Genomic DNA, 27,827 nt, shown 5'->3' with positions numbered 1-27,827 from the left:
CACACACACACACACACCACTCACGCACATAACCATATAAAAATTGTAATTTAAAACAGGGAGTAGTTAATTCACTGGGAAACAGAGGTACTTGAATCTTCGTTGGAGGCCAGCCTGATTTATATAGCAGGTTACAGGCTCGCCAGAGCTATATAATGAGAACTGTCTCAAAATTTTAAAAATAAAAAGCAGTGAATGCAGAGTCACTGCGGCTCTCGGGGAGGCCTCCCAGCAGTGAGCCCAGGCTGCAGGGGACTTCCCTGAGCAGTGAGGATAATAGAAGTCCTCCTAGCCTAGGCCTTCAAAGATACCTCAGTGAGGTGCTTGGCAAATGTCCAGTGTCATTTGTCTTTTTTCTTGTACTGCAGGGCAAGTACAAGAATGTGCAGCCAGAAGAGAAAACCTCTCCTTGCTTTAGGATGGACCCAAATTCATGAGCAGACAAAAGGAATTCTTTGTTGTTGCTGCCGTTTTTTTGTTTTTGTTTTTGTTTTTGTTTTTTTTCTTTCAGAGCTGGGGACCGAACCCAGGGCCTGGCACTTGCTAGGCAAACGCTCTACCACTGAGCTAAATCCCCAACCCGTTGCTGCCATTTTTAATGTTATATGTATGGGTGTTTTTGCCTGCATGTATGTCTGCACATCGCATGCATGCCTACTGCCCACAAAGACAAGAAGAGGTTGTTCTCTCCCCTATGACCAAGTTACAGGAGGATGTTAGCCACCATGTGGATGCTGGGAATCAAAGCAGGGCCTCTGAAAGAAAAGCCTGTACATTTAAGTGCTGAGCCATCTCTCCAGCCCCAGAGAAGCACAGTGGTGGAGGGACAGGAAAAAAGGAAGGGAGAAGGGACTGAGGGAGAGTTGGGTCTTATTCTCACTTTGTGTGACCCTGATAGCAGCAGTGAGCCAGTAGCCACCTGCCTCAAAGCTGTCTTCCTCCCTCTCCCTCCTCCCTCCCCCTCCTCCCTCTCCCTCTCCCTCTCCCTCTTCTCTCCTCCTTTCTCCTTCCTCCCTTCTCCCTCCTCTCTCTCCTCTCTCCTCATGGGAGCTGGGGGATGATGATGGGGGAATGCTTGGGGTTAGGTGGACCCCAACAGGACATGACTGTGAACAGGTAACAAATTCTATGTTCTCAGATTTAATTAAAGTCTCTGCTTGGAACTGGTTTATCGAGGATCGGAACACCTTGGATGCAGCAGCAGACAAGAATGACAGGTTTCTAAATCCAGGCAATACAGATCAGCAGTTCTGGATGACAAGCATCACCAGGTAAGCAGGGCGGAGAGCAGCAACAAAAGCCTTTTCCCAGAAGCAGAAGACAGGACCCTGTCTAGAGGTGGTGACCTGGGGACAGCAGCCCAGAATTTCTGAAACTCCAGATCTGGTGAAACAGGCCACGCTGGGCCATTTGATGCCCTGACTTTAGCACTGTTTTTGCTTCTCTGGGTGTTCACAGACTGTGGAAAGAAGACACTGGAGCTAGGTGTGAATGTGTTGGTTTCCATTCCAAAGCCATATAGACTTGACTAGTATGGCCCAGGAACTTCAAATAAACCCCCGTCCAGTCACTGGCTAATGTACAGCTCAAACAGGTCACAGCCTGTCATGATATCCAGCTTTGTGCCTGTAAGAAAAGGATGTCCTGCTGGAGAGATGGCTCAGAGGTTAAGCACACTGTCTGCTCTTCCAAAGGTCCTGAGTTCAATTCCCAGCAACCACATAGTGGCTCACAACCATCTGTATTGAGATCTGATGCCCTCATCTGGCCTGCAGGCATACATGCAGGCAGAAAGCTGTATGATGTATACAAAATAAATAAATAAATAAATAAATAAATAAATAAATAAGAAAAGGATGTCATTGGCAGACTCCGGTATTCCCTTAAAATCAAGTCTAAAAGTATTAGGATGAAATTCATCCTGTCTGTCCGATTTTCTTGTTTTGGATTTTAGTTTTTTGAGTCAGGGTCTCATTATGTAGCCCAGCCTGACCTGGAAATCTCTCTGCAGACCAGACAGGCTTGACTTGCAGCAGTCTGCTTGACTCTGCCTCCTCTGTACTGCCACAGCCAGCTTGTTCTTGTCTAGTGTGTATGGTCCAGCGTGCTTTGAGTATGTCTGTGTGGGCATATCCGGAGGCTAGAGAAGGGCATCCCACAGATTTCTCTATCACTCTCTGCCTCAGCAAAACTGAAACTCTCCAATGCTAGCCATGAGCTCTCGGCATCCACCTGTCTTTCCCAGTGCTGGGGTTAAAGGCATGCACAGCTGTGTCTGATTTTCTTGGCAGGTGGGGATTTGAACTCAGGTCATCATGTTTGCACAGTGCTTTTTAAACTGAGCCATCTTCCCGGGCTCTTGGCTTATTGTTTTAAATTTAGTTTTATCTTCCTTTTTCTTTTTTTCTTTTTTTCGGAGCTGGGGACCAAACCCAGGGCCTTGAGCTTGCTAGGCAATATCTTCCTTTTTCTTTTTGAGAAAAGGTCTCACTGTATAACCCCAGCTGGCCTGGAACTCAGATCTGTCTGCTTTCAGGGTACCGGGATTAAAGGTATATGCCACAGCACTCTGCAGATTGAATTTATTTTTAACAAAAAATATCCATATTAATGCCGCCCCAACCTGTTAAGCCTGCATGTGACCTCACTTCACTCTGAAATTGCATTTGGAGCCAACACACCGAGGATGCTTGGTGAGAACAGAGCACGCCAGTCCATGGGGCCGCTCACCTTTTCTTCAACTGTGAGCAGTGGGCAACGCTGTCAGACAAGTAAAGGACGGTGTGAAGCACCTGGGGAGACTTGGAGGGCCTTAGCAGGGGTTGAAGCAGTCCTAGGGGTGGGTCAGTCTTGCTGGGCACTGCCTTCCAGAAGTTTGTGTTTTTCCACAGTGTTTGCTCAGGGTGAGACCATCTCTCCCAGCTGTTGCCAGAAAGCCAACAGGAACCTGAGAGCTTAGTCTAGTTGGGAGGAAGGCCCTCCTGCCTCCAGAGGATTAGGTTTCTGGGAGTAAAGCTCAGAGGGTGGAGGGGACAGTGAGAGACAAAGAACTTGTTGGTTGACAAAGCTCTGGCCCACTCAGAACACTGTGTAGGCATATTTTTTTTTCAAATCTACTTTTAATAAGGGTTCAATTTCTCTTCTAGCCCACCACCTAGCACAGGTAGTGGAAAAGTTATTAGGATATGGGGGAAGTGGACCCGTTCAGCAATAGTTCTTTAGGGGCGAGCTCGACCTTCTTTCTCAGTAGTTCAGTCCAGTTGCAAACACCAAATACAATTCAGCAGCTACAGCCCAGTCCTCTCAGCAAGCAGACACTGGGCAGCTGTAGTTCAACCTGGAAGAAATGACCAGGTTCACCAACTGGCCTGAGGCAAGGCTCCGGAAAGGGTAAGCTGCCACGGGAACCTCAGGAACAGTTCTTGGGTGAGTTTCTCTCTTGAAGGCAGCATTACCACAAGTTGAGCTCCACAACATTGTGTAAGGTGAACCAATACATGCGTGTCTTTAGTGAAGAATAGCAAGGTAGAGCAAATCAAACCAAGGCTCAGTGCTGGTCTCCCACTGTGAGGCCACACTTACACTCCCTCATTAAACATCCTTTCACATGTCCGCTATATCCAAACATCCTTTCCCCTGTGTCTGCTTCAGGAAAATAAGTCTTTCTCGTGTTTGCTCTAGCAAGACATCCTTTCACCTGGGTGCCCTAGCAAAACATCATTTGACATAACTGACTTTCCAAAGAACTAGAAGTTTCCACTTTACCACTCTTCAGCTGTGAAACTCAGGGGTTGAGAATGGATGATCCTAGGGAAGTACACCTGGCTTGGAATCTTAGTTTGCTTTCTGCTGCTGTGATAAATACCACGACCAAAGCAACATGGGGGAGAAAGGCTTTATTTCACTTTACAGTTTGTGTAGTCCATTATGAAGAGAGGCCAAGCCAGGTACTCAGATCAGGAACTGAAGCGGACTGTGGAGGAACACTGCTTACTGGTGTGCTCCAGACCATTTAGAGACCTGGCTGGCCTTGAACTCAGAGATCGTCCAGCCTCTGCCTGCCTCTGCCTGCCCAGTTCTGGGATTAAAGGTGACACCCCACCCAGCTTTACTAATTACCAATCAAGAAAATACCCACAGACTTGCCTACAGGACAATCTGATAGGGGCATTTTCTCCACTGAGGCTCTCTCTTCTCAGATGAGTCGTTTGTGTCAAGTTGACAAAAACCAGCCAAAACAGAATGCAAACGCTAGTGCACAAGGCCCTGCTTTGTTGCCAGGCCAGTGTGGCCAAGATACGGTATCCTGTGTAACTGGATGGATTCTTTCCCCTGTACTCCTGAGGGCTGTTGTAGTGAGCAAACATTCCGCTAACTGAATCATACTTCTCCTTTTTCAAGCCTTATTATTTTGAGACAGTCTCACTTAAGTTGCCAGGTAGGCTTAGAATGTGAGTCTCCTGTCTTAACCTCCAAAGTAGCTGAGATTACAGGCTAGGTCTAAAAGGCTCAACTGGGACTTTGCATTTAGGGTGGTTCCCCTCGGTGACCACACCGCAGGCCTTGGGCCTTTTACAGGAGCTTGCAAAAATGCACGTTCCTGGGGGCTTTTGGCTCCAGCCACTTGGATTGCTCAGCTGTGATTGGCTTTCCGTGCCTTGTGCTGCAGGATACCACAGAGAAGATATCCACTGCCTCAGCACCTAGAATTTGGAGGAGAAAACAGGCCTGCCTGAGCTCAACCTCCTCCTGAGGCTCCCTCCTTCCTTCCTTACTACAGCAGCTTCTGTTGCCTCTTTCCTGGGCACCCATGCAATTCATTCAAAGACTCAGGAGGAACCGATGGTCACAACTGTAATCACAGCCTTGTAAGGCTGAGACAGGAGGACTAAGATTTCATGATAAGCCTGGACTACGTCAAAAGTTCCAGGCCAGCCTGGCCGAGAGGAGACCCTACCACAAAGTACAAAATGAAACAAACAACACAAGTCTCTAGACAGACTAGGAGTAGGGAATAAATGAAACTAGCTGGTAAAATGAATTGTTAACACTGTGAGCTCAGTTTTTTAAATCCACAATTTTTGAGCATAGTTGAATTTTCTTATCATATACATTCTTGTATTGAACAAATTCACTTCTGTGAATTTATCATAATTTGTATCTTAAATTTAAAAAAGTCTTTGTAGGCAGTAGTTTTCAAATCACAACAGCAACTGGGCAACGGTGGCGCTCATGTAATGCCAGCACTCAGGGGACAGAGGCAGGCGACCTCTGTGAACTAGAGGCCAGCCTGGTCTACAGAATATTCTAAGACAGCACAGGCTGCACAGAGAAACCCTGTCTTGGAAAAAATCCCAACAGGAACAGCTGGGCAATGACCTCATAGAAGGTGGGTCACAAACTGTGAAACCCTCAGTGGAAGTTTACATGATTAAAAGCATCCATTCAGCTACTTTCATACAGGGAAAATATGGTATGTGGTTATGTAAAAAACCCACAACATTAAATGGTCTATGTTACACGGTTATGCAGATTGGTATCTTTAAAAAGAGACTGAATTACAAAAATAACTTGATGGGGCTGGGGATTTAGCTCAGTGGTAGAGCGCTTACCTAGGAAGCGCAAGGCCCTGGGTTCGATCCCCAGCTCCGAAAAAAAGAACCAAAAAAAAAAAAAAAAAAAAAATAACTTGATATACTCAAATGTGATCTCTTCTCCCACCTCCAGCACAATGGCCAAGCCTCTTGCCCACCGGCAGCACCAGCCTCTGCTCTACTCCCCTTCTCCTACTTCTCTAAGCACGAGACAGGGTTCTCATAAACAGGCCACACTCTCTTTGGTCCCAAACAAAGTGAATCCATGGGATGTCACCTTTCTGCTCATCTACTGATGTTCCCTTGCTGCCCCCACTCCTGCCTCAGGGCCTTGGCACGTGCCATGCTTGCTGCTGGAAATGTGCGGCCTCCTTAGCAGAGTGCGTTCTCTCTACGCCTTAAGGTGATTCCTCTAAAATAGCCTCCCTGTGCCAGTACCCTTGGCTTTTCTTCAGAGCACTTCCCTTCCACAGCATAGACACTTTGTTTTCCTCTGATTGCAAACCTGATCCTTTGAGGCTTTCTCTGTTGCAACCCTCCTTCCTAGCACACTGTAAGTGATCAGTAAACATTTCCTGAATAAAATCTATAAAACTGTAACTATGGCTACCCAAGGCTTCCTCTCTTTATGTCGCTTCCTACTAGCGCTGGCAGCAGATGCCAACAGCAGTCAGGGTGGCTCCTCACTCCCCGAGTGCCTTCCGTGCACAATGTGTCCTGGGAGGCAGGCAGCACAGATCCCAGTGGGTCTGGCTTACCCTCCACAGCTGTGCAGCCCTGCCAGGGAGAACACTTCTCTGAACGTTCACTTTTGTCAGAAAGAAAAGGATAATACCAGGGGAAGGTAAGGAAGAGGATGCCCATAAGGCCCAGCACAGTGCCTGATCTGGGAGCACAAGGAATAAGCACACTTAAGCCCCAGATGGCTGCAGAGGGGCCTTGTTATAGTGCAGGTTTAGAACGGTTTCTAGCGGACTTGGGGCTTATAACCCACCCGACAGCACTTACAGGGGAGAGACTGGCCCAAAGAGTGCAGGCTTGGCACAGACAAGAGTCCCAGCACCTACTCTTCAGAAATACTATGCCTGTTAGGATGGGGCTCCAGCCTCTCAATGTCCCTGCGCATGGCAGAACCGAGAGCCACCTGATCAGTCCCTTAGAGTGCACTTCTTACGAATGAGAGGAGCATCAGAAGGACCTCACCACACGAGCAGGTGGTGCACTCGCTGGAGGGCAAAGACTGCTTCAGGCTGGGGCTTCACATGGCCTCTGTGCATGCATCAGAGGCCTAGTGAGCAGTACTGGGGAATGGCTGCTGTGAGGGCTGCGACCACAGAGCAGAGGCTGGGAGGGTCTTGGACACAGCAGCCTTCAGAGCACCCTGCCAGCCTCACCGGACAGTGATGCTGCTAGGCCTGAACACAGCCACCTGCTGTGTTACCTGTCCCTGGAGCACTGGAAAACAGGGCTGCTAACTGCTGCCTGTTGTGTTCACAACAAAGGAGCCCAGGCCTGGCAGTGGGGAAGTCTGATGGCCCTTTAGGGGATCCCAGAAAAGTAGCCAATGGGCCCACCTGCTCCCTGGCTCTGTCTGCATTTATAAGGTCACTTTAGGTATCTGTGCCAATGGACTCCACTGATTTTTTAAAAACAAAGGGAAATTTTCAGGTAGTCATGGCTTTGCATCAAAACTACAGAGATCAGCTGAGTGTCGTGGTAGACATCAGTAATCTCAGCACTTAGGAGGTAGAGGCAGGAAGACTGGGAGTTCAAGGCCAGCCTGGGCTATAAGAGATCATCTTAACCTTACCCCTTTGTTCCTCCCCCAACCTCCCATCCAAGAAACCCTATTAAAAAAATCTTCCTTTTTATAAAGTAACTGCTCAAGAGTGAGTTGAGCACTCCAGGCCACTCGGAGCAGGGAAAGCCCCAGGCTAGAGGTGGGCTGCTTTGTGTGCATGTTCTCTAGAAGCACATGCAGCCCAAGGCAGCTCTGGCTATGGAGCATGGGAACCAAGGCCTGGGATGGAATGCCTTCTCTTCTAGGGAGCCCTTGGTACTGTTCTCCATCTCTGGCAGGAGAGGAAAGGAGCTTGCAGTCCCAGGAGCACCCTTAGCAGCCAAGTCTGGTTGGGGGGGGGGGGGCTCCAGATGGGATCAAAATTCATCCCGAAGCTGGGAGGGTCTGTCCATGCCAAAGAAGGATGACGGCCTCCCATGGAGGTCCCGCTCCCGCTTCACGAAGGCAGTGAATGAGGAGACACAGTTTCCAATGAAGTGGTCAGCCTGACCGAGGATGTACAGGTCGATCTGGGCCACCTCGGGTTTCAGGCTCACAACCTTCACCTGTAGGGAGGAGGAGAAGGGCATCATCAGCAGGTCCCTCAGGCCAAGGTCAGCTGAGCCAAGACCAATAGGCCATACCCCCACACCCCTCTCCTGACTGACCAAGAGAAGAGTGGAGAGGATGAAGATATGGGGCAGTGTTTTTGGAGTGTGACCACCTGAGTCCTATCTCCCAGGCCAGCTCCCTCTGCACCACTCCTGCTGCTGTCCTTCCTCTGCCTACCTACAGTGCCCTCGCAACTCATTAAAAGGCTGCCCAGGGGCTGGGGATTTAGCGCAGTGGTAGAGCGCTTACCTAGGAAGCGCAAGGCCCTGGGTTCGGTCCCCAGCTCCGAAAAAAAGAACCAAAAAAAAAAAAAAAAAAAAAAAAAAAAGGCTGCCCAGGTTTGGAGGTATGCTCATGTGTACAGTATGACCTCACAAGGCACAAGGCCCTCAGCATCAAACAATCCTCCCAAAAAGCCCTTCAAGCTGGCTGCCTCCTTGGCTTCCCTCAAGCTGGACATGGGAGCAGGAGGATGCAGCCATCTTATCTAGCCACCTGATGCCCTCCTCTTTCCAGCAGCTCTCCCAGGCCCCATGTCCTGTCCAGTCTACCCACCCCTGAGACCTCAGTCACTTCCTGCAAGGGCCTACTGCACCCTGGGCCTGACCAACTTCAGTGGCCTCTTTTGCTGTCCTCACAGTCTCTCCTGTCTGGTCACTACACAACAGCCAAAAGAAACTTCTTAGATCCCCATGTCCCTCCCCTCCTGCTCGCTCTCCGGCTGCAGACCCTTTACAGGTGCCCTACTGCTTTCCGATAAGGATGGCAGATCTGCAGTGCACCTGATGAGGCCAGCTCAGTGGCTCTCTTATCACCCAGTCCTTAGAGCTCCAGCTCCAGTCTGCCAAGCTCTCTTCCTCCCACTTTCCCTCAGTCTCTTTCCATATACTGTTCCTTTATGGAGTATCCTGGCTAGTTTTATATCAACTTGACACAAGCTAGACTCATCAAAGCAGGAGCCTCAGTTGAGAAAATATTTCCAAAATGTCTCCTTGGGGCTGTAGGCAAGAACGCAGACCTCTTTTCTTTTAAGATTTATTTATTTTGGGGTTGGGGATTTAGCTCAGTGGTAGAGGGCTTGCCTAGCAAATGCAAGGCCCTAGGTTCCGTCCCCAGCTCCGGAAAAAAAAAGAAAAAGAAAAAGAAAAGATTTATTTATTTTATATATGTGAGTACACTGTTGCTGTCTTCAGACACAACAGAAAAGGGCATCAGATCCCATTACAGATGGTTGTAAGCCACCATGTGGTTGCTAGGAATTGGACTCAGGACCTCTAGAAGAGCAGTCAGTGCTCCTAACCGCAGAGCCATCTCTCTAGTCCTAGACCATTTTCTTAATTAGGGACTGATGTGTGGAAGGACCAGCCCATTGTGGCTGGGCTGGTGGTCCTGGGTTCTAATAAAAAAGCAGGCTGAGCAAACCATGAGGAACAAGCCAGTAAGCAGGACCCTTCTATGGCCTCTGCATCAGCTCCTGCCTCCAGGTTCCTACTCTGTTTTGATTTTTTGTTCTGATGTCCTTCAATGATGAACAGAGATTTGGAACCCTAACCCTTTCCTCCCCAAGTTTACTTTTAGCCACAGTGTTTTATCATGGCACTAGTAACCCTAACTAAGACATGGGGGTGAACCTCTCTTTACACACTTTGGGGAAGCCCTCCTTACTGCCTACTAGGTCAGTGCCCTTGCTCACCCCGTCTTTCCCAGTTCTGGGTCCTGTGACCCTGAAGGTAGGACCACATCTCATTCACTGAGGTCCTAGCTTAATGGTGTGAAGCTTTGCTCTGAACAAAGATGGGGGGTGGGCCGGCCTGGTGAAGCGTTCTGTCAGAAAGATGCTTTGCAAGCAAAAAGACCTAAGTTTGATCCCCAGCACTTAGGAAGCAGAGGGAGGCTGATCTTAAGTTCAAAGCCAGCCACAGCTACACAGTGAGACTTTTTTTTGTTTTTTTAAAGTAAGCTAGATTAGTGGTGTGTATGTTCAAAATTCCAGCATTGTAAAAGGAGAGAGGCAGTTCCTGGGGCTTGCTGGATAGATAGCCTGGCCGCTTGGTAAATTTCAGGCTAGAAGGAGATCTTGTTCAAAACAAAAGGTAAACAGTACCTGAAGTAGCCCTCTTGCCCCACCCCCCACACTTGCATATGTGTGTGGCCATAACACACTCGCATGTCACACATCAAGAAGAGGAGGAGAGTCTTTGTGAGCCCAGGGGAAATGGGGCTGAGGAGTGGGGATGGAGCAATGAGCCACAGAAAGTGGGGCTGAGGGGTGGAGGTGGAGTGGGGGTAGGGCAGGAACACTGGCACAGGAACAGGAAGTAAGCGACAGCAAGAGGCTGAAGGCCTAACTAATAAGTGCGTCAGCCCTAAAGCTCATGAAAACCCCCTGGGACTCTCCGCAGGCCTCAGCTCCTGTAGGTGAGGGTGGGCAGAGCTGCCTGCAAGTGCGCGGCTGTTCCACCAAGCTTCCTGACATCAGGAGCCTGGCTTCTGAACTGTTAAAGATGCTATCTTTTCATCTCCGCCAAAAGCCCCCAAACAGTCCCACCCACTCCCTGGATTTACCAGCTCTGTTGTTCCAGCCGCTGGCTGCGGGTTCTGGGACCTCTCAGTTAAGTCTGCCCCTCATCTACCGCATGCAGGGCTAGACAGAGTGAGAAGTCGCTCAGCTGATTTTCTATCTAGGAAGTGGGCAGGGCAGACCAGCAGGCATTGACCCCACACTTGCTGGTTGAAGCATGTCTCATGTTTTAGGGGTGGAGCAAGAGAGAACAGAAAGCTGCTCCATCACATAAGGTCAGTGGATCCCAATGTCTGCCTCCCCCCTTGATTTTAAATATTCAAATCAATAAAATACATATTCTCTCTTATTTATTTCTAAATGTCAGAGTCCTTAGTCAAACTTTAAATCACTTTTACATAATTCCTTAACAGCCTTAAGAGTCCTTCTTCTTAGGACTGCTGGCGTCTGAGGTCCTTGGTAACCTGGTCTCCTGAGTGCTCACTAGACACTCAGCCACCACAGAGGCTCATTCACTCTTTACCTGCTGTCCCTCGACCTTAAACATCCGCCAAGGAAATTCTGTTGCTGAGCAGTACCCGCCTAAAACAGTCACTAAGCACAAAAGAGCTTCCCCTTCATTCTTTCAGGTACTAGCAAGAGCTAAATTACTGAGCATTATTTTATAGTGGGAAATGTCACCATTTCTTTACAAAAACAGATCATTACAAATGTTGTTGGAGACAGGTGCTATTCAGTTCTACTCTACTGATGAGGAATTAGTACACAGGGGTCAGGCAACTTTTTGCAAGGCTGTAGAATGAATAGAATTCAAGTTTCAAGTCTACTTCTGGAGACAGGTGTAAGCCTGGAACCTGGCACTTTGATGAAGCAAGAAAGAAGTCAGGAGTTCAAGGTCAGCCTCAGCTATGTATTGCATTTTTTTTAGCCAGTCTGGGCTACATGACACCCACCCTGTCTCAAAAATACAGCCAAACCAAAACAGAGTATGCTCTTACGCTCTCAGCTATTGTGCACTCCATTTCAGAGTCCACTATGTCCTTACTCAACAAAACATGAGCACTGTGTGTCAGGCACTGTCCTAGACAGTGTGATGAGAGACAGGCGACAGCCTCCAGAGGTCCACGCACCAGGATAAACCTCAGAGAACAGAAGAGGAGGTCTACACTAGTCTTGGGTGATCTAGAAAGTGCCTCAAGCAAAGAAAGGACCTCAGGATGTTCCAGCAGGGATACATGAGCTCCTGGAGTGGAATGAAGACTAGAGAGAATTCAGAGATGTTTGAGCTGTGGATAGAAGGTGTGTTAGGAATCAGAGAGGCAAGAAGCAGAGTAGCCCAAAGCAGGTATAGGAGTTAGGGCTTAGCAGACTCTAGTTTCCGTTCCCTCTAGGCCAGGCGCACCTTCTCTTTGAAGAGCTGCTGGATCTCTGACACATAGCTCTCAGAGTCTGTGGCGATGTAGACCGACCTGGCATCCAGTGCTCTCACCCAAAGCTTCACAGCCCGTTGGATTTCCTTCAGGTCGGGGAGGCACATGGTAGTGGTGAGGGGAGTCGCTGTGCTGCGGCTGTAGCCCACACACTGAGGGGAAGCCATGAAGTGTGACCCTGCAGTCCCATCCTTCAACATGGCACAGGCATTCTTCTGCAGGGAGCGGGGGAGGGTACAGGGTTAGAGAAGCAGCGGTCTTGAACCTCAACACAGTTATGGGTAAATGGAAAAGTGCTACAGAGAACCCTACTGTTCCAGTGTGTGTTTGGGCGCTCTCTCTCTCTCTCTCTCTCTGGTGTGTGTGTGTGTGTGTGTGTGTGTGTGTGTGTGTGTGCGCGCGCGCGCGCGCGTGTGTGTGTGTGTGTGTGTGTGTGTGTATGTACTGAACCCAGGACTTAGGGCATGTTAAGTAAATGTCCTCCCACTGAGTTACATTCCCATCCACTACTATATATGTATTAATAGCACTAGGGGGAAACCTAGGAGTGGCGAGGCTGACCTGTAATCTTAGCACTTGGGAGGTAGAGAAGGCAAGATCATGAGGCTTTAAAGAAAGCTTTGGCTACGGTGAGTTTGAGGCCAACCTGGGCTACAAAGAAGCCTGGGGGGTGGACTCACAGTAAGACAGCAGCCCTGGCTATTTCTGAGTGGGGTTGAAAAGCATTTTTCTGCTCTCGCTGTTATCTGGGACTTCAGTAGAGCTCAGCACCGCTGATAAGGGAGGCTTATCTGATTCCCGATGGAGTGGGACTTCTGATCACTCCCCTGAGGCACATGTTTGCTATGGGTTCCAGAGAGATAGGCTTTATCTGGCTGAGGTGGGTCAGGCTATTTCTGGCTAGTTCGGGAGTTTTTCTCAAGTACTTGACTCTTTTATCGAGCTCTTTCTTACCTACTGTCTAGTGAGATGACTATGTGTTTTTCTTCTTGGGGTATTCTACACAAATTCTGGGAGGACAAAAACACCTGCACTTCTGAGGAGCCCCGCCTGGTTGACAGTTTCTCCCCCACCCCTCTCTCTCCAGCCCAAGGCAGGGTTTTTGTGTGTACTCCTGGCTGTCCCAAAACTTGCTCTGTAGACCAGGCTGGCCTCAAACTCACAGAAATCCACCTGCTTCTGCATCCCACTGTGCCGGGATTAAAGGTGTGTGCCACTCAGACTCCACAGTTCCCTTTTAGTAGCGATCTGCAGGTCAGCCACTGAACCGAGGCAGAGCACTCCTAGTTTGGGATCTGACTCGATGCCTAGTTTACCCATATGCAGACACAAGGGTACAATGGCGGCTGTTAAATGCTAGCTCTCCAGCTGGAGCTCCACATACAGACTTCTGACCTGTGCTGCAGCAAGATCATGAGATAAAATCCAGACTTGGTGGAGTTAGCTATCTCTGCTCCAAGCTAAGACTCCCCACCAATCACTACAGGCCTGGGCTCTGCTTAGGCAAATGCCAGCTAGAGAGAGGAAGAGGAAGTTACCCAGTCGGAGCCAATGCGCAGATGAATGCCCACATAGGGCCGGACGAGGTGGGTACTGATCTGGGCCTCTCCTGTCCTCACCATCTCATCTGACCATACCATGTACTTCTGGAGTTCCCTGTGCTCCTCCAGGACGGGGAATTGGGCTGGGGCCCCCGGTAGTGCGAGCACTGGATGCTCCTTTGGAGGAAATCTAGGCATAAGATAGAACAAGGGGAAGTCAGATAGGATGCAAAAAGAGCCCTGCTGCCACCCCCACGGGAAAAAGGATGGCATTGCACCATGCCCCAGAGACCCTGTGGAGAGGCCCCTATAACAAGCAAGAGACGAAAGGTTGTGAAATCTCAACTGGCTGATAAGAAACCTTGGTGGAGGCAGCAGGTACAATATGCAATACTGTTCCAGCCACATGGAATTTACAACCTTCTTTGCTTGTTTAACAATTAAAAATTTACAGTAGAGCATTCCAACATTTAATGTATCATGCTGGCTTCCAATCTGTGGTGTGGTAATTCATTCCAGGGTGGAGTGTCTGGACCCTGCCTTGCCCTTTTACCCACACAGCAGGACTGAGACATGAAGCTGCTTACACACACAATGCTGGTCCCACTCAATACAGTCACTCAATAAAGAGCAAATACTTACTGTTTATGTCAGGACCAGCATGGTCCCTACCCTCATGTGATATACCAAAGGTCTTCAGATAACCCCAGCACACTCTCTCAAGACTCTCCACCACACAGAATCCTCTCTGCAATCTTCCCACAAATATCTTCTCTTCTGTTAGACTAGGCTCCAGTAGCTGGTGCCTTCTGTCTGCCTTACCCAGTGCTTGGCGCACGTGAGGGCTCAGTAAGCCAAAGAGTAGTAAACCCGTGATCCTCTTCAGCTCAACCCAGACTTTTGTCCAACGACATAAAGCACTTTGCTGCCTATGATCTCAGAGTACATTTCTGATTCCAGACTTCTACTTCCAAATATCTGCCCTACCCGCTGAAATCCCTTCGAGGTATTACAAACTAGGTGTGGCCACTCTGGAAAAGTTTGTAGTTAGCTAATCAGACATGCACTTATAATATGACCCAGTGAAATAGCACTGTGAGCACCCAGCCAGGGAAATAAAAGCTGGCATTCGCACACAAACATGTACACTGCTGTTCATAGCAGCTTACTCCAGCTGCCCTAAACTGGAAACAGATCAAATAGCAACATTAACATATCCAAACCATGAACTGCCACTGCCAAAAAAGCACGGACTACCAAACAAGCCATGGCTCTTAACAGAATTACCCTAAGTGAAAAAAGCCAATGCCCACAGAGCACAAGCCATGTGGATCCATTACAGACTTTTGATGGGCAATACAGAAATATGAAGCTTTTCTGAGCCACAGCCCCCTAGCACTGGCAGCAGGTGCTGTGAATATTTTTAGAATTGAATGTGAGGGATCAGGGGCCCTATAAAAATCCCAGGGCATGATGATGGCAGTGGAAGGAGGAAGAACTAACATTACTTGATCACCTTACTATGGGCCAGGCCTGAAGCTAAGCTCATTTTAGACATCACTTCAGGGGCCTCTCACAGGAAAAGGTTTTCTGACCTGATGGGTGGTGAATTACTAGGATAAATCAGGATTTAGCCCTTCCTGTCCTCTTGGAAAGAGCCTGGAACTGACCCTTGGTGAGTTCAGCTTTGGAATGTTTATCCCTGTGCCTTGGACGTGGGCCAGCACAAAGCTGTCCCAGTAGGACTACATCAGCTGTGATTCAACATGCAACAGACAAGAGGTCAGGACTCCATTGCTCACTCCCTTCAGTGATGTCTGAGAATTGGAAGAGGGCTTCAGTTGCAAGAAAACCTGACCACCAATGCTACCAGCCAACCTGATTAGTGAATGAATCTGTTCCAGTCAGTTTTGGGGATTGCTATGTTGGGACAAGACTTCAACATGTGAACCTCTGCAAGGGGTTTCATATTTAAACCATAATATACTGCTGGTCATCCTCCCAGATTTTAGCCTCTCTGCAAACACAGAGAGATCATATGTGATTGGCAAGGCCTATAGGGCTAAGTCTATGAAACCCTGAAGGCCAACCCAGAGCTCCCATGCAAAGAGCAGGAGGGAAAGTGTCTATCATGGCAGAGGCTTTAAGAGCAGGTCTCGGCCTTGTTTGTGTCTCTGTGTCCTCTGTACTTATCTACTGACCCTATAAATGTGTGGTGAGCCTAGAGGACCTCAGTAGCCACAGTGTGACACTGATATACTCCTGAGGTTCACTGAGCCCTGCAGCAGATTTTCAACCTTGGAAACAGATTCATTCACTGATGGACTGATTCACAGTTGAATGGACTTCTAGGAGGTGTGGCTAAGTTGGAGTAAGCAGGACACTGAGGGAATGCCCTTAAGGGTACTGTTTTGTTGCTGGAACTTCTCCCTGGCTCTTTCTGCTTCACCCTGTGAGCTGATTTAATCCAATTGCTCCCTACCATAATATTGTGCCCTATTACAAGCTTGGAAGTAGCAGAACCACATTAGAATGGGCCAAAGCCTTTGAGACCCTGAGCTAAGACAACCTGTTCCTTCTTTAGGTTTGTTCTCTCAGGTGTTTTGTCAGTGACAGGAAGCACAGCGCATACTAAGACATCTACTCTTTATACATAAGGATAATTTCAACACAACGGTCCACATTCTTCCAAGAGTAAATAAACATACACCTTTATCTGTTGAACTCAAGTTTGTAGACTGAGAACTAGCAGAGCTGGAAGGATCCTCTAAACCCATGTGGTGGGAGACAAAACAGATAAGTGGCTAATTAAACTGTGCCGTTTGGCCTTCAAGGGGGTGAGACTCAAACACATACTTTGAAGACTACCGTGAACAAGTTGGACATAAACAGGCAAGTACTACATGAGGATTCATCCATCACCTGAGGTCCCTAGAATGGAAGAATTCATACGAAAGCAGAATCCCTTACACCAGGGCAAGGGAAGTGGGTGCAGAAATTAGCCTTTACCGAGCAGATCTCTAGTTGAGAAGAGGAAAGAGGTTCTGGAGAGAGAGGGTTGCAGTGATTACCTACTGCAACGTGTTAATGTGAGTGAGCTGTACACTTACTGTGGTTTTCAAAAAGCTCACCGAGATGGGTGTGATGTTGTACACCAGCAGAGGCAGAGGCAGGAAGAGCATTGGAAGTTAGTGGCCTGTCTGGTCTACATAGTAAGTTGCAGGCCAGAATTTGTCTTAAAAACACAAAAACAAAGAAAACTTCAACATAAATATACATCATATAATTCTAGTCACTCTTTTGAACTCTCATATTTTCATGTTTGAAATTGACTTCATTAGCATGACTGTTTACAAGGTCAATACCAGCTTAAGCAACATAGTAAGTTTAGTTAAAGGGTGTGTGTGTGTGTGTGTGTGTGTGTGTGTGTATGTGTGTGTGTGTGTAGGAGGGAAGTCAGGAGGAGGTGGCACACACTTTAATCTACTGCTTGGGAGGCAGAGTAAGGTGGATCTCTGTGAGCTTGAGGCCAGCCCGCTCTACAGAGCCAGTTCTAGGACAGCGAATGCCACATAGAGAAACCGTGTCTAGAGAAAAAAAAAATGCAGGACAGGCAAATACATTTACCGAAGGGCTAATGGTGCTCTTTACAGCAGTGGAATTATAAACAAATTTCTTTTTGCTGTTTTGTTTTTAGACAGGGTCTCATGTAGCCTAACGTGGCTTTAAACTTTCTATGTAGCCCAAACTGGCCTTGATTTCCCAGTCCTCCCGTTTTAGCATTCTGAGCCTAGGAATAACAGGTATAAACTACCATGCTTAGACATTTATTTGTTTATTTAAAAAAAACCCCAAAACAAAAATACCCTCCCCAAAACTCCCTAACTATCTAGTCTGTGGTGGATATTCTAGACCACTAATTCCAAGAAATTAAATGTTAACCTGGATTTGAATTTTGTATAGTTGAGACTCTATAAAGAAAATGGAAAATAAGAAAAATTAAAACAAAACAACCAAACCAAACCATCACCATCAACAACAACAAAAACCCAGGCCAAAAGAACTATCCAGTTAAGCACGGGACTAGTCCCATGGATGGCCACAGGACACTGCAGCGACCACTGCACCGCTATTAGGCCAGAGCACTTTGCTATGGCTCACCATGCAGTCAGTTACTACCCACCTTCTCCTTAGTTTACAGCAACCACATGCTCTTCTGCCCCTGCCCGGACCGTGCTTGTGGGCCTCCGTGACATCTTACTAAGAGTCACCTTCCCTCTATTCTACCAAGGAAATTTGCTTCTAGATCTCAGTAGGGCTGGTTCCTTTTCATCCTTGAAGTCTGTCCCACTGCTTGCAGTCAAACATCGTGTCCTTACGTCCTTCATACCCTTACCATTCTGCAATTGCTCTCTGTAAGTTGACTTGGTCCTTCCCCCAGTAGATGCTGAGCTCCATCGAAGCAGAAGCCTGATCTGCCTACTGTATCTCTAGGATCTACAACAATGTTTACGAATCAGCAACTGCTCCTAGAGAGCTCTGCCTCCTTCACACTACCTCTTTATATCTTCAACTTTCCCCCAAACTGGACCATCAGGCACAAGTTTAAGTTCTCACAAGATTTATTTATGTTTATGAACGCTCTGTTTGTATGTATGACAGCATGACAGAATGGAGCATCAGAAGGAAGGGGCATAGATGGTGGTGACCTACCATGTAGTAGCTGGGAATTGAACTTAGGACCTCTAGACCAGTGCCCTTAACCAATGGGCCATCTCTCCAGCCCATCAGTGGTCTTACAACATGGTAGGTTCAAACACCATGACTGAACAATCCATGTGCCTGAGTGATACTCCCCAGCTGATGTGCTGGTGCATGAGCACTGCCCCAGCTCTGTCCCTTAGGATCAGATACTCAGTACAGTGGCTCTTTGTGATTTACTTTGGTTGTTGCTTTTAGTGTTGGTGACATATTTTTGTCTTGGCACTTTCTCAGTGGGGACAAATCTTATACTTGTACACCTTAGCCAAAAGGCTGAGGAGAGCTTTTAGGGACAAATCTTTATCCCATCCACCTTCCAGTTCTGCAATGCTACTTGTCATTTAGATGTGAAGGGGGCACCCATCAAGTGATGAAATGGGAGAATGCTATCTGAGATCAGCAATGAAGGAAATTAGACTCTCAACTGAGTAGCCTAAGTGGCTCCTGTACTAGCTGGGAAAAAGGCCACACAGCAGCTAATACTGCACCGTTAGCCCAGAGCAGCGGCTCTACTTTTCTAGTACACCCGTCCTGGGGAGGTGGAAACAGGAGGATCAGAAGCTCAAGGGCATTCCTGGCTGCATGGTGATTTTGAAGTAAGCCTGGTGTACCGAGCAAAAGTCCTGTCTTAAAAAAGCAATGGTGGTGTTTTCTGTTTGTTTTGCTTTGTTTGTTTTGTTTTTTGGTGTCAGACTTGTACAGCTCCGCTACTCCAAGCTTCTTGACCTTGGACAATTTCACTGTTTTATGTGTACATCTTAGATGACAATTCCATCTCAAAAACTCATTAATCCTGAGTTTAAACCTGCCAAGACTTAGGAATAGTGTGGCATACCGCAGGCATGAAATATGTGCTAGCTCTTACTATTTCAAAGATTCACACGCAGATCCAAGCTGGCCGTGCAACAGCTCTACCATCTTGGGTCCGTCATTAACCAACCCATGTGTGAGGAGGCTTCCTACTGTAAAACTGCAGACTGAAGGAGTGGGTAGTTAGTGGCAGAGGGCTTACCAACATGTGTCAGGTCCTGAGATTAACCCAACATTATCAAGATGAAATTAATAATAGCTATTTGTGAAATTTACTATAGATATTATTAAAATAGAGCATGTGAATGACACTGAACTGGTTGCTTACTATGCACCATGTACTTTCTATGACAGGAAACAAATACAAAGTATTTCATTGAACCAGGTGGAAGCTGGAACCAAAGACCCGGAATGGTTTCTGTCTCCCAAGAAAGAAGCAAGGCTGGTCTGAGTTCCAGCCAGTGTTCACGCCTGGCTTCTTGAAGTCTACCGCTGGCCTATAAATGTCAAGTACCATAACCACCTTCAATTCCCACGCTCCTCTAACCCCTAACTTCATCATCATCATCATCACCACCACCACCACCACCACCACCACCACCATCTTTTCTTATTTCTTCTTCTTCCTCCTCCTTCTTTGCCCCCTCCCAAGATAAGGATTTCTCTGTGTAGCCCTGGCTGTTCTGTAACACTCTCTGTAGACCAAGCTGGCTTTGAACTCAGAGATCTGCCTGCCTCTGCTTCCCTAGAACTGTGATTAAAGGTGAGCATCACCATACTTGGCTTTTAATCTGACTTCTTTTGTGGTAGTGGACCCAGGACCTCATGTATGCTAGGCAAGGTCTATAGCACCCATTACTCTGTGTCTAAGCCCAGGCTCTTTCCTGCCATGCTAGAACATCGACCACAGGTTCCCTCACAAGTGTATCAATCTGACTAGACTGTGGTTCTCCACAGGTCCTTTGGTCTGGCCTGTCCTCCTTTTTCCTATACCTTTGGCCTCTGAATACTGTGTTTCACACATGACAGACGCTCCATAAATATTTCACAGCTTATGCCTGTGTCCTGCTAACCTATTTTTTAAATAGGGCCTATGGCACACAATTAATAAAGCCTAGCTAGTCATTATGAGGGTGACATCACTTGCTAGTCTGCACCTGAGCTGTTCTCTAGGCTTCCAGTCTCAGCTTGCCAAGAGGGAAACAAAGGGGAGCGATTCTCACGCCTGGAGGAGGAAATCGACATGCATGTGACCGAATAATGTTCTTTTTATGACATCCCTTATCAGTCGAGAAACTCTTGCTCAACCTTGGGGCAGGCAATGAGATGGAAACAGGTCGCACAGGGTCCTAAGTTCAACAGACAGAACACAGTACTTGTACCTTTGGTCTCTTACAAGAGGGTGGGGTAGAAGGAGAAAGGGCTTGGAAGGAGCTGGATGCCCTGAGCCCCAGGCCTTCTTAAACCCAGTACTGCTATCCCCGCCAAGTACCTCTGGATCCATTGTTCTTTGTAGGAGGCGCTGAAGGAAATGCCTGTGAACAACTCTGACTTATTGAAACTCACATGAAACTGGTCCCAGAATGGCCCAAAAGGATTTCCTTCCTGTAGAGAGAGGGGTGGAGAGCTTACTCAACCTGGAGAGAGAAAAGCTTGGAAGATGGATGGTGTGCACCTGGCAAAGCATTCTTACAGGAAGGTCTCTTGGCTAGGGCCTGAGGAGAGGGCTCCAGCTTCTCTTTTGGCTTCCAGCAGTGTTTGAAGGAATCCCTCCGGGAAGTATGAACTAGAGCAGTGGTTCTCAACTCTCCTAATGCTGAAACACTTTAATGCACTTCTTCATTTTGGGGTGACCCACACCATAAAGCTGTTTTCATTGCTACTTCATTAATTGTAATTTTGCTATTGCTATGAATAATAATGTAAATATCTGTGTTTTGTGATGGTTTTAGGTGACTCCTGTGAAAGGGTCATTTGACACTCAAAGGCAACCCACAGGTTGAGAACCACTGAACTAGAGCTTTAAGAGGCTAACACAGCATACCACTTCACAAGATGGAATTAGACTCATAGAAGGTAGATATGTGCCCAAGGTCAGACAGCTGGGAAGTGCCATACAGGGGGATACAAGCTAGGTCTTTTCTATCACTTGTCCCAGAAGATAATCGGAGTGCATCATATTCACAAAGTAGCAGAAATGCACAAATTTCTACTAAGTATCCAGGGCAATCAATGCCTCATCTACCTGCTTAGAAGGGGGAAAACATTCAAGTTAAGGGAGTGGACAGCAAGTCAGCAAGCCATGTAACACCCATGACTTCTCTATACTTTAAGGACGTCATCAGCACCTCCTTCATGGTCTGAGGAGTAAAGGAGTAAATATGTACCCAGCTGCACGTGGGACTGTTCTGTGAGCACCAGGTACTATTTCTGACAGCACCTCGGCTCCCAGGTGCTATTACATACAGCCTACTCTCTCTGAGCCAGCTAGAAACAAATCTCAGAGAAGCACAGTAGACACCGCTAACAAGTGCCAGAAACGGACAAACCCTCATCCTCTCCACATATCGCCACCATGGAATCTCAAGGGCCTAGAGGACACAGAAGAGGATCTACCTTCATGGGACATGTCTTCTTATCAGGACTTCGCTGGGCTGCCACCTCAAAGCAGTATGCCACCCGCTTCTCAGGGGGCCAGTGAAAGGGTGCCAGCTTTTCCATGAAGTCCTCCAGGCTGATAACCCGATGGTAGGCTTGGAGAGGCTCCAGTTTGAAGTACTTTTGGTAAGACACATGGAGCTAAAGGAGAAGAAGGAAGGGTACAGGTCTCCACTGTATTCTTGTTACTAGAAACAGTAAACTCCAAGACCCAGACTATGTGATATGAGAGACCTGTAGTGGACTTTGGATAGAGCTCAGAGGCAGATGAGGTGTTAGGCTCCATCCCCATTACAGCAGGCACAAGCAGACACCAACGCTGGGGCAAAGACAAACGGAAAGAGACCATCTTCCAGCTCAAAAACAAACAGCAGAATCTCTGGTGTTCAAAATGCCCAATGATGTACTGATCGTCGGAACAAATGTGGAAACTGAGCCCTCTGTACATGGCTGCTAGTGAAGTGGCAGCTTCGGAGCAGCTTCTTGGGGCCCACCCTTACCCACGGGATGATGTGCTCTTTCTGTGGGGCCTCAGGAACTTTCTACAGGAGATGTGGACAGCAACATTCAGTGACAATGGAAGTGCAGGAAAGAAGCAGGGGTCATGTCATAGAGTCCACGAGGGTAGTTGCTTCCAAGGAGAGAGAGACCATGGTTAGCACACTTCTCGATGACCTTACCTACGCCACTCTCTTTTCCTAACAGAAAAGTAACAAGAAAGGCGTGCACAGTGATGCATTCGAGTAATCCAATCACTTGGAGATGGTGGCGAAAGAGCAGGAGTTTGAGGCCAACCTGGGCTTTATATACTTCTGTCTCAGAAAATAAAATTAAGAAAAGAAAGTGAAAATAGAGACGATGAAGCAGTAGTAAGGAGAATATGTTCATGAGGACGGCTTCTAGCCAGACAGGCTCATGGATGACGGTCAGATCCATCATCACATGTGTGGTGCATACCTGTAATCCTGGCATTTTGGAGATAGAGGCAGAGGGATCAGGAATTCAAAGTCATTCACACCTATAGCAAGTCTGAAGTCACCCTGGGCTATATGAGACTGTCTCAGAAAAAAAAAAAAAAATTGGCTGGGCAGTGGTGGCATACAGCTTTAATTCCAGGACTTGGGAGGCACAGGAAGGTGGACCTCTGAGTTCTAGGCAAGTTTGGTTTATAGAGACAGTTCCAGGATACCCAGGGCTACACAGAGAAACCCCATCCCGAAAAAAAATACCAAACCAAACCAAAAAATACTACCACCATTAGTAACAACAACAACAAAACCCTCACACACCAAAAAACACACAAAAGCAAAACCAAACCAAACCAACCAAACCAAACCAAAAAACCCAACCCACCAAACAAAAAGAAAATTAATTTAGACATACTCTTAGAACACGGTGGAGCAGTCCCTGGAGTCCACCGTTCAGGTTGGAGTTTCCCAAGCTCACCCTCCCAGTTCAGGTGCAGTACAAAGGCTGCAGAACTGCGGAGGCTTGGGCACGTGTGTTCTAAGCTGGCTTCTTTGCTCAGCAGGACTTCTCAAGGCCTCTGCTGTGCTGCGGTATACTCTCAAGCCAAAAGCTTGGAGTACGGGAGTGGAGAAGAGCACTTCTGAAACTAAACAGGAACTTTTCTTTTTTTTTTTTTTTTTTTTTTTTTTTTTTTCGGAGCTGGGGACCGAACCCAGGGCTTTGCGCTTCCTAGGTAAGCGCTCTACCACTGAGCTAAATCCCCAGCCCCAAAACAGGAACTTTTCAAGAGACGTGGTCTCACTAGACAGCCCTAGCGGGCCTGGTACTTGCCTGTCGTTTCAACTGGCCTCACCCTCCAAGTGCTAGACTCAGAGGCCTTCATCACCACGTGGCGAGGTTTGCCCCTTTTTTGAAGACTTTATGCTGACGGGAGAGAGAATGCACTGATTGGTTACGGTTAGAAGAAGGAAGGGAATTACCGAGCTACTGTAGTGATCCTTGAATCCATTCATGAACGCACTATTCACTCACATAGGCTTATTTTCAAAAATTTCTGGAGATATTCCCATGTAGCCCAAGCTGGACTTAAGCTCAAAGCAATCTTTCCACTTCAGCCTCCCAAGTCCCAGAACTACAGGCATAAGCCACCACACCCAGCCTATTAAGTGTTAATACGTACCACTCACATATCTAAGTGAGGAGTGAAATAGTCTAGACAGGTATCAGATGCCAAAAGAGGTGAAGCTGGGGCTTTGAGAGCTGAGTGTATTCAGGAGGAGCACTCAGGATGGAACCTAGGGTCCCAGCTTGGTACCAAGGTGAATGGAGATGGGATATACTGGAACTGTAGATGGTCACACAGGTTTGTGGGCAAAGATAGTCAGCGTTCTGAACCGGAGATATCTGTGACAACTAAGCAGACCTGAGTGTCTAGAAGTAAGAAGTAGGAGTGTGTGGTCAGAGGAGTCTGTACCAGAGGTGTACTGGAGGTGTAATGAGAACAGGGAAAGCTATGCCAGTCAACAGGAGCCCACAGAGAGGCAAGGTAATGGTGACAACGGCAGCTACTAGTCGCTGAGTGCTGGTGTAGTGCCGGGCGCTGTGCGCTCAGCCTTTACAAGGATAGGCTCAGCTGCCTCACCTGAGCCACAGAGGGAGGACATGCAGCAGCAGAACTGCAGGTGGAGAGAGAAGCCCTGAGCAAGGCAAAAATGTGTCCTTGCCCAGATCAGAACTGCAACAGGAATAAGCTATGGCACGGAAGCCAGGGGAGAAGGGAAGTTTAGGAAGAGGAGAGGCTCATAGGACCAGGAGCCATTGGGTGGTCAGATGAGACACAGCTTGAGAAATGAACCTTGATTTGGCAATTCTGAAGTCCAGGGTAACCTCAGTGAGAATGGTCACTTTACTTTAGGAAAGGGAGCTCACTTGAGATGGGCTGAGACACCCACAGGAAGCAAAGAAGTGGAGACTCAATATGACGACTGGCCAAGAGGGCAAGGATACAGCAAGCCAGCAAGCCAGACAGACAGCACTACCTAAATCTATCAGTGAAGCCATACAAGTCAGATCCAAGGATCCTGGAAGCCGAGGGACTAGCACTAGGGGTAGGGGAGTAGGGGCAGGGGGAGCCTCTCCAAAAAGATGTATACATGCAAAGGAGAAATTAAACTTATGCAAGAAAGGTGTTGGAGTGAAATACAATGTTTTGTTCATGCTAAGTACAATTTTGCTAACTACTTAAAGTCAATTCATTAAATATTCATTTCCTACATCCAGGTCTCTGGGAACACAGAACAAACAGAACACAGGGCTATTGGAAGACACAAATAAGCTAAGGGAGCCCCTTGATGGGAGGAGGCAGCAGAGGGGCTACACTGTTATCAGGGTCGTTGGCCTCTGATACACTATTAACTAGCCCAGGCCTCAGGCTCTCTTTTAAAATTGATACTAGCACTTGTTACCTGCTCCTGACCAATAGGATATCATAAGGTAGGGTGAAATGGAGGCTTTAGTTTCAAGACGCAGTCTCTTAAAGTAGACAGCCTTGGGATTGAGTTCAAGTTCTACTACCCACAGGCTGTACAATCTTTGGCCAAGTTACCTCCCCCCTCTAAACCTTGGTTTCCTCGAGGATTAGCTTTAGAGAAGATGAGCTGACCCTCGTCTAGTTTTCAGACAATGCCGGGACATGACAGGTGATCAGCAAAAAACAGCTACTTATTGCTGTTTCAAGGAAGACAAGTTCAAGTAGAGAAGAGGGCAAGCTCAGAGTGGAAGAAAAACCCAGAGGCCTTGGAGTCAAGCAAGTCTGCAAGCTTGGGGAAGGGTGGACGGGGCCAAGGTCAACAGAAGTACTCACGTTGGTGAAGGGAGGCTTGTGATGTTGGTACTCAATCCATGGAGGTACAGCCAAGGTGCGGTTCAGCAGCTTTGCAAATGCCAGAGAGCCCAAGAAGTGATCAGCCTGGTTCCCAAAGCGCCCTGGAAATGGTACAGTGTGGGTAGAGCGGCCTGGGGCACTAATGGCAGGCCTGGTGTATGACAGGCTCAGCAAAGGTGTGCATCCAAGACTGGGGAAGGCCAAGTAACCAAAGTGAGCTAGTAACACTGGCGAAGACAAAGTCTAGACTTCTGGGTTTGCCATTCTAGGCCCTGTAGGTCCTGGTCCTTTCTCTAACATGCTGTATAATCCCTTATACCTGCCATCTTTGCCAGGAGTGTCCTTTGACCTGTCTCCACTTACTTGCACATGAAGGGGGTGACCCTGATGCTTCATTTGCTAAGACACTTTAAAGAACTCCTGTCCAATTCTCTTGCTCTCAGAATGGGTTTGTTACTTTTGAGACAGGGTCTGTGTAGTCCTGGAACTTGTTCTATAGACGAGGCTACCATTGAACTTGTGATGATCTTCCCGCCACTACAACTGTGAATCAGATTATGTATTTATTTATGTACTGTGGATTTAACCTAGGATCTTAGACATGCTGGGTAAATGCTTTTACCACTGAGCTATAACCCTAACTCCAGTTACGTACATGTCTGTTTTCATTTTCTGGCTTTTGGCATTGGCTGTTTACTCAGGCCATGAGTGCTTCATATACAAAGGTCCATCTGGCTTTTTGTTTGTTCTGTTTTGTTTTGCCAGAGTCTCACAATGTAGCCCTGGCTACTCTGGAATTCTCTATGTAGATCAGGCTAGCCTTAAACTCACAGAAATCCACCTGCCTCTGGCTTCTAGTGCTGGGACTGAAGTTGTGCGCAGTCACATTTGGCTAGCATCAATATGGCATCCATTCCACAAATATCGCAAGGCAGCAATGTGCCAGGCACTATGCTAGATGTTACAATATAAAATCAGAAGAGTTTCTGCCCTCAAGGCATTCCGCTCCAGTTCGGGTTAGGAGACACTAAACATAAAAACAAATGCATTAGGATAGATTTTGATGATTGCAAGAAAAAAAAGTAAAAAGGTTTGGTGACAGCGAGACCAAGGAAACGACGAGTAGAGGTCAGTGGAGTCCTCTTTGGTGACACTTGGGTTGAGATTCCAAGGATGAGAAAGAGTTAGCAGAAATTAGAGGAAGGTGTTCCAAGAAGAATAGCTCATAGAGCTTTATGTTTGTGAGGAACAGAAAGCAGGTTACTGTGGCTGTAGCCAGAGGGCCACAGGAGAAGGGGTGTGGAGAAGACCAGAGTGGGGCCAAATCTTACAAGGTCAGGCCACCAGATGATGGCCATGGTCAGGTATGAAAGTCACTGAAGGAGTGAGAGAAGGGATGGATTTTATAGTGATGGTTCACTACTGCATTTAAATTGCAACCCTCTGGTGGTTCTTAAGAGTCCTTTGTTATCTTTTATTACCCCAGTTTTAATCATCTTGTACAAATTCTGTACGCACTTAAAAAAGAACTTTTTATTGTCTGTCTTCCTAAAATAAATAAAGGTTTGTATGAGATTTATCTGTTTCATTCACCACCAGCACAGAGAACAGCGCTGGGACACCCCCCCTCCCCAAAAAGAGGGGGTGCCATATAAATTATTTGCTGAATGAATGCTAGAATTGCCACGAGACAGTGTGGGCAAGTCTTGCCCTACAAACTCCATTTACTGATCTAAGTCTGATTAGACTTCGAGTGAGTCACTTAACTTCTCCCATCTGTCGAATGGCAAGTTGAACACCAATGGGTCCTCTGTACCCAGGCAAATAGGGCAGGGAAGAGCACGCCCTGCCTCTCTCTCTGGCGGTCTCTCCGGGACCTGAGAAATCTCTGGGCACCTCAGAGAAGTGGCTCCGCCTCCTCGGCCTCAGTTTCTCTGTTTAAGCAGAGGGTTCAGGAGGCCTTACCCATGCAGGGACAGTAGAGCAGGTAACCGGCCAGATCCCAGGAGCCCCCCGCCCGCCCGCGGAGCGGCAGCGGCAGCAACAGCAGCAGAAGCAGAAAAGACGCCCGCAGCAGCAGGTGTGACGGTGCCCACGCGGCGGCGCCCATGTCGACGGCCGAGCCCCAGAGCGCCGCGGCCAGGAGGCGGGGAGGGGAAAGAAGAGGCGCGAGTGGCCGCCCCGCTCCCAGCGCTCCCCGCGCGCCGCCCGCGCGCCGGCTGGGCCTCTCTAGCCCGCGGGCGGGCGGGACCATAGAGAGCCCGCGG

The 27,827-nt window shown here is 47.8% G+C and overlaps 1 protein-coding gene across 6 annotated transcripts; it reads right to left on the bottom strand.

Annotated features, from left to right (window-relative positions):
* Positions 1-3,099: 3,099 nt before the first annotated feature.
* Pofut1 (protein O-fucosyltransferase 1) lies at positions 3,100-27,734 on the bottom strand. Of its 6 annotated transcripts, none has more exons than XM_087652299.1 (8): positions 27,526-27,734; positions 25,540-25,661; positions 22,208-23,600; positions 21,666-21,848; positions 20,542-20,654; positions 13,476-13,668; positions 11,910-12,152; positions 3,100-3,337 (listed from the first exon to the last, which is right to left on the bottom strand). In XM_087652299.1, exons 4-8 carry the CDS (start codon positions 21,768-21,770, stop codon positions 3,281-3,283), a joined length of 711 nt encoding a protein of 236 aa, XP_087508425.1. In that variant the 5' UTR covers positions 21,771-21,848; positions 22,208-23,600; positions 25,540-25,661; positions 27,526-27,734; the 3' UTR covers positions 3,100-3,280.
* Between the last annotated feature and the right edge of the window lie 93 nt (positions 27,735-27,827).

This window comes from Rattus norvegicus, chromosome 3, assembly GCF_021556685.1.
Source record: "Rattus norvegicus strain SHRSP/BbbUtx chromosome 3, alternate assembly SHRSP_T2T, whole genome shotgun sequence".
NCBI classification, from domain to species: Eukaryota; Metazoa; Chordata; class Mammalia; order Rodentia; family Muridae; genus Rattus; species Rattus norvegicus.
Note: the sequence above shows the minus strand (reverse complement) of the source record. Positions and strands in the feature narration are given on the sequence as shown.

Coding starts and splice junctions, on each gene's coding strand:
- Pofut1 (XM_087652295.1), bottom strand. CDS start 27,670: ATGGGCGCCGCCGCGTGGGCACCGTCACACCTGCTGCTGCGGGCGTCT. Junction 25,662..27,525: donor GCTCTACTGTCCCTGCATGG/GTAAGGCCTCCT, acceptor TACCATTTCCAG/GGCGCTTTGGGAACCAGGCT. Junction 13,669..20,541: donor AAAGAACAATGGATCCAGAG/GTACTTGGCGGG, acceptor TCTTATGCCTAG/ATTTCCTCCAAAGGAGCATC.